The sequence below is a fragment of the Penaeus vannamei genome, chromosome 39, assembly GCF_042767895.1.
Source record: "Penaeus vannamei isolate JL-2024 chromosome 39, ASM4276789v1, whole genome shotgun sequence".
Classification (NCBI taxonomy): domain Eukaryota; kingdom Metazoa; phylum Arthropoda; class Malacostraca; order Decapoda; family Penaeidae; genus Penaeus; species Penaeus vannamei.
The window spans coordinates 7,194,035-7,197,328 of record NC_091587.1 but is presented as its reverse complement, the minus strand read 5'-3'; the positions used below and the strand labels follow the sequence as shown (position 1 = coordinate 7,197,328).

At 38.2% G+C, this 3,294-nt stretch overlaps 1 protein-coding gene across 1 annotated transcript in view; it reads left to right on the top strand.

The window, feature by feature from the left end:
- Positions 1–2,353: 2,353 nt before the first annotated feature.
- Positions 2,354–3,294, top strand: part of LOC138860026 (involucrin-like) — a 1,997-nt gene continuing 1,056 nt past the window's right edge. Inside the window, exon 1 of the mRNA XM_070116816.1 lies at positions 2,354–3,142. Within this exon, the coding sequence (XP_069972917.1) occupies positions 2,354–3,142 (789 nt within the window). The remainder of the gene's footprint in view (positions 3,143–3,294) is intronic.

Here is a 3,294-nt window from a genome sequence, read left to right as displayed (position 1 = left end):
ATCATCGAACCCTAAACATACTTGCATGATGGATTTGTCAACATCGAATCATATCTACTATATCTTATGGGAAAGAGATTTGAAAAGTCACACAAATATAAATATAATTTTTATTTTCTTCATCTTTCATATAAATCTTTCACTTGGGATAAAACTGTTATAATAAGACAAAAAAATTACCAATAAGACTTTATCTTCCCGTGATCCATTTCAATAGGCAGTGTCAAAATACAATGCATCACATTAGCTCCTGTACAGCGAGAGTGCGGAAGGGTGAATGAAAATCGCTGAACGCGGCAACGGAACTCGGGTTGTAGCCTCGCGCGCTGCCCAAATTTTTCGTTGCGGAAGCTCATAACCACGTGGGTAATTCTACTCTCATTTACGAACATGAAACTGACCATAACTCATTTTCGACCACTCCGAGCCAAAAATCCCCAACTTTATTAAATACACAATTCCATCAAACATAAATATGAAAATTATAGTAATAATACCAACTACAACAATAAAATAATAACAAAGATTATGCCCTCAACCTAGAAACGTTTCTAAAAGTATATAAAAATATTGTATGAGGCAGTTAAGTCACTTGATGGTTTCAAAGGGCTAGCCAATATCTTTTTATAGATTGCTTGCAACAGAATGCAATACACTTGATATTCCTGCTTCTACATAGGCCTACTGATTTTTTAATGTTTGTTTTATTTTTATTCATTTATTTATTTATTCATTTATTGGTCGATATGACCAAAATAAATAAATAAATAAATAGTAAAAAAAAACAAAAAAACAGTAGGCCTATGTAGCAGCAGGAATATCAAGTGTATACCATTCTGTTTAGGTTTAGGTTTAGGGCATATTCTTTGTTATTATTTTATTGTTGTAGTTGGTATTATTACTATAATTTTCATATTTTTTATTAGCAGTAGCAGTATTACTAATTAGGTTATTATAATCGCCATATTATTCATAATCATTTTAATCATCATAATCATAATCGTCCTAACAATCATATCATTATAATTATCATTCACATTATAATTATCATTACTAACATTATAATCATCATTATTAACATCATTATCATTACATCATACAACCTATTATTAGCAGTATCAGCAGCAGCGCCAGTTGTTGTTATCGTCGTAGTAGAAGTAGTTGTAGAAGGAGAGGCAATAGCTACATACTCAGTAGTAGTAACAACATTAGAACATTTAATTCTACGATCATCATCATTATTCCCATCATCCTCTTCCTCCTATGAACATTATCATCATTACTCTTCTCACCACTTTCGTCTTTTCAGCATTATTACAACGACCATCTCCCCACAATCACCATTATCATTTTCAATCACCAACAGCTTACACCTCGTTGTCATTCTAAATTCACGTAATTAACATCACCTTCCCTTTAATTCTCATTGAAGAATAGATAAAATAAGCGAGTGGCTAAATAATTCAATAAATGCGGTAATAGATAAATGAATGAATAGATAAATAAATAATTTAAAAAAACAATAAACAAACATATAAACAATCACAAAAATAATGAAAATAGATAAATAAATAATAAAAAACAAGTAAATAATCAAATATATAAATAAATAAATAACCAAAGAAATTATAATAATAAATGGACAAGAAAAATTAAGAAAAAAAGAGCTTTATCTGAACTCTCCCTCAAGTACCCGAAACGCAGGTGAAAGCGAAAAGTGGACATAATTAGGACGTCTACTTCTTTCCTCCTCCCTCTTTCTTTCTTTCTTTCTTTCTTTCTTTCTTTCTTTCTTTCTTCTTCTCGGTTTGTTAAGATACCAAGTTACTAAGTGTTTCAAAGTCACAATACTACTACTACTACACACTTCACCACAACATACTCAACCAGCCATCACAACTTCACCACATGCTTAACCAGCCGTCACAACTTCACCACATGCTTAACCAGCCGTCACAACTTCACCACAATATGCTCAACAAGCCATCACAACTTCACCACAACATGCTCAACCAGCCATCACAACTTCACCACAACATGCTCAACCAGTAATCACAACTTCACCACAACATGCTCAACCAGCCGTCACAACTTCACCACAACATGCTCAACCAGTCATCACAACTTCACCACAACATGCTCAACCAGCCGTCACAACTTCACCACAACATGCTCAACCAGCCATCACAACATGCTCAACCAGCCGTCACAACTTCACCACAACATGCTCAACCAGCCATCACAACTTCACCACAACATGCTCAACCAGCCATCACAACTTCACCACAACATGCTCAACAAGCCATCACAACTTCACCACAACATGCTCAACCAGCCGTCACAACTTCACCACATGCTCAACCAGCCATCACAACTTCACAACATGCTCAACCAGCCATCACAACTTCACCACAACATGCTCAACCAGCCATTACAACTTCACCACATGCTCAACCAGCCGTCACAACTTCACCACATGCTCAACCAGCCGTCACAACTTCACCACATGCTCAACCAGCCGTCACAACTTCACCACATGCTCAACCAGCCGTCACAACTTCACATGCTCAACCAGCCATCACAACTTCACAACATGCTCAACCAACCATCACAACTTCACCACATGCTCAACCAGCCATCACAACTTCACCACAACATGCTCAACCAGCCATCACAACTTCACCACATGCTCAACCAGCCGTCACAACTTCACCACATGCTCAACCAGCCGTCACAACTTCACCCACATGCTTCAACCAGCCGTCACAACTTCACCACATGCTCAACCAGCCGTCACAACTTCACCACATGCTCAACCAGCCATCACAACTTCACAACATGCTCAACCAACCATCACAACTTCACTACAACATGCTCAACCATCACAACTTCACCACATGCTCAACCAGCCATCAACAACTTCACTACAACATGCTGCTCAACCAACCATCACAATCTCTTCACCACATGCTCAACCAGCCATCACAACTTCACTACAACACATGCTCAACCAACCATCACAACTTCATCACATGCTCAACCAGCCATCACAACTTCACTACAACATGCTCAACCAACCATCACAACTTCACCACATGCTCAACCAGCCATCACAACTTCACTACAACATGCTCAACCAGCCGTCACAACTTCACCACATGCTCAACCAGCCATCACAACTTCACAACATGCTCAACCAACCATCACAACTTCACCACATGCTCAACCAGCCATCACAACTTCACCACAACATGCTCAACCAGCCATCACAACTTCACCACATGCTCAACCAGC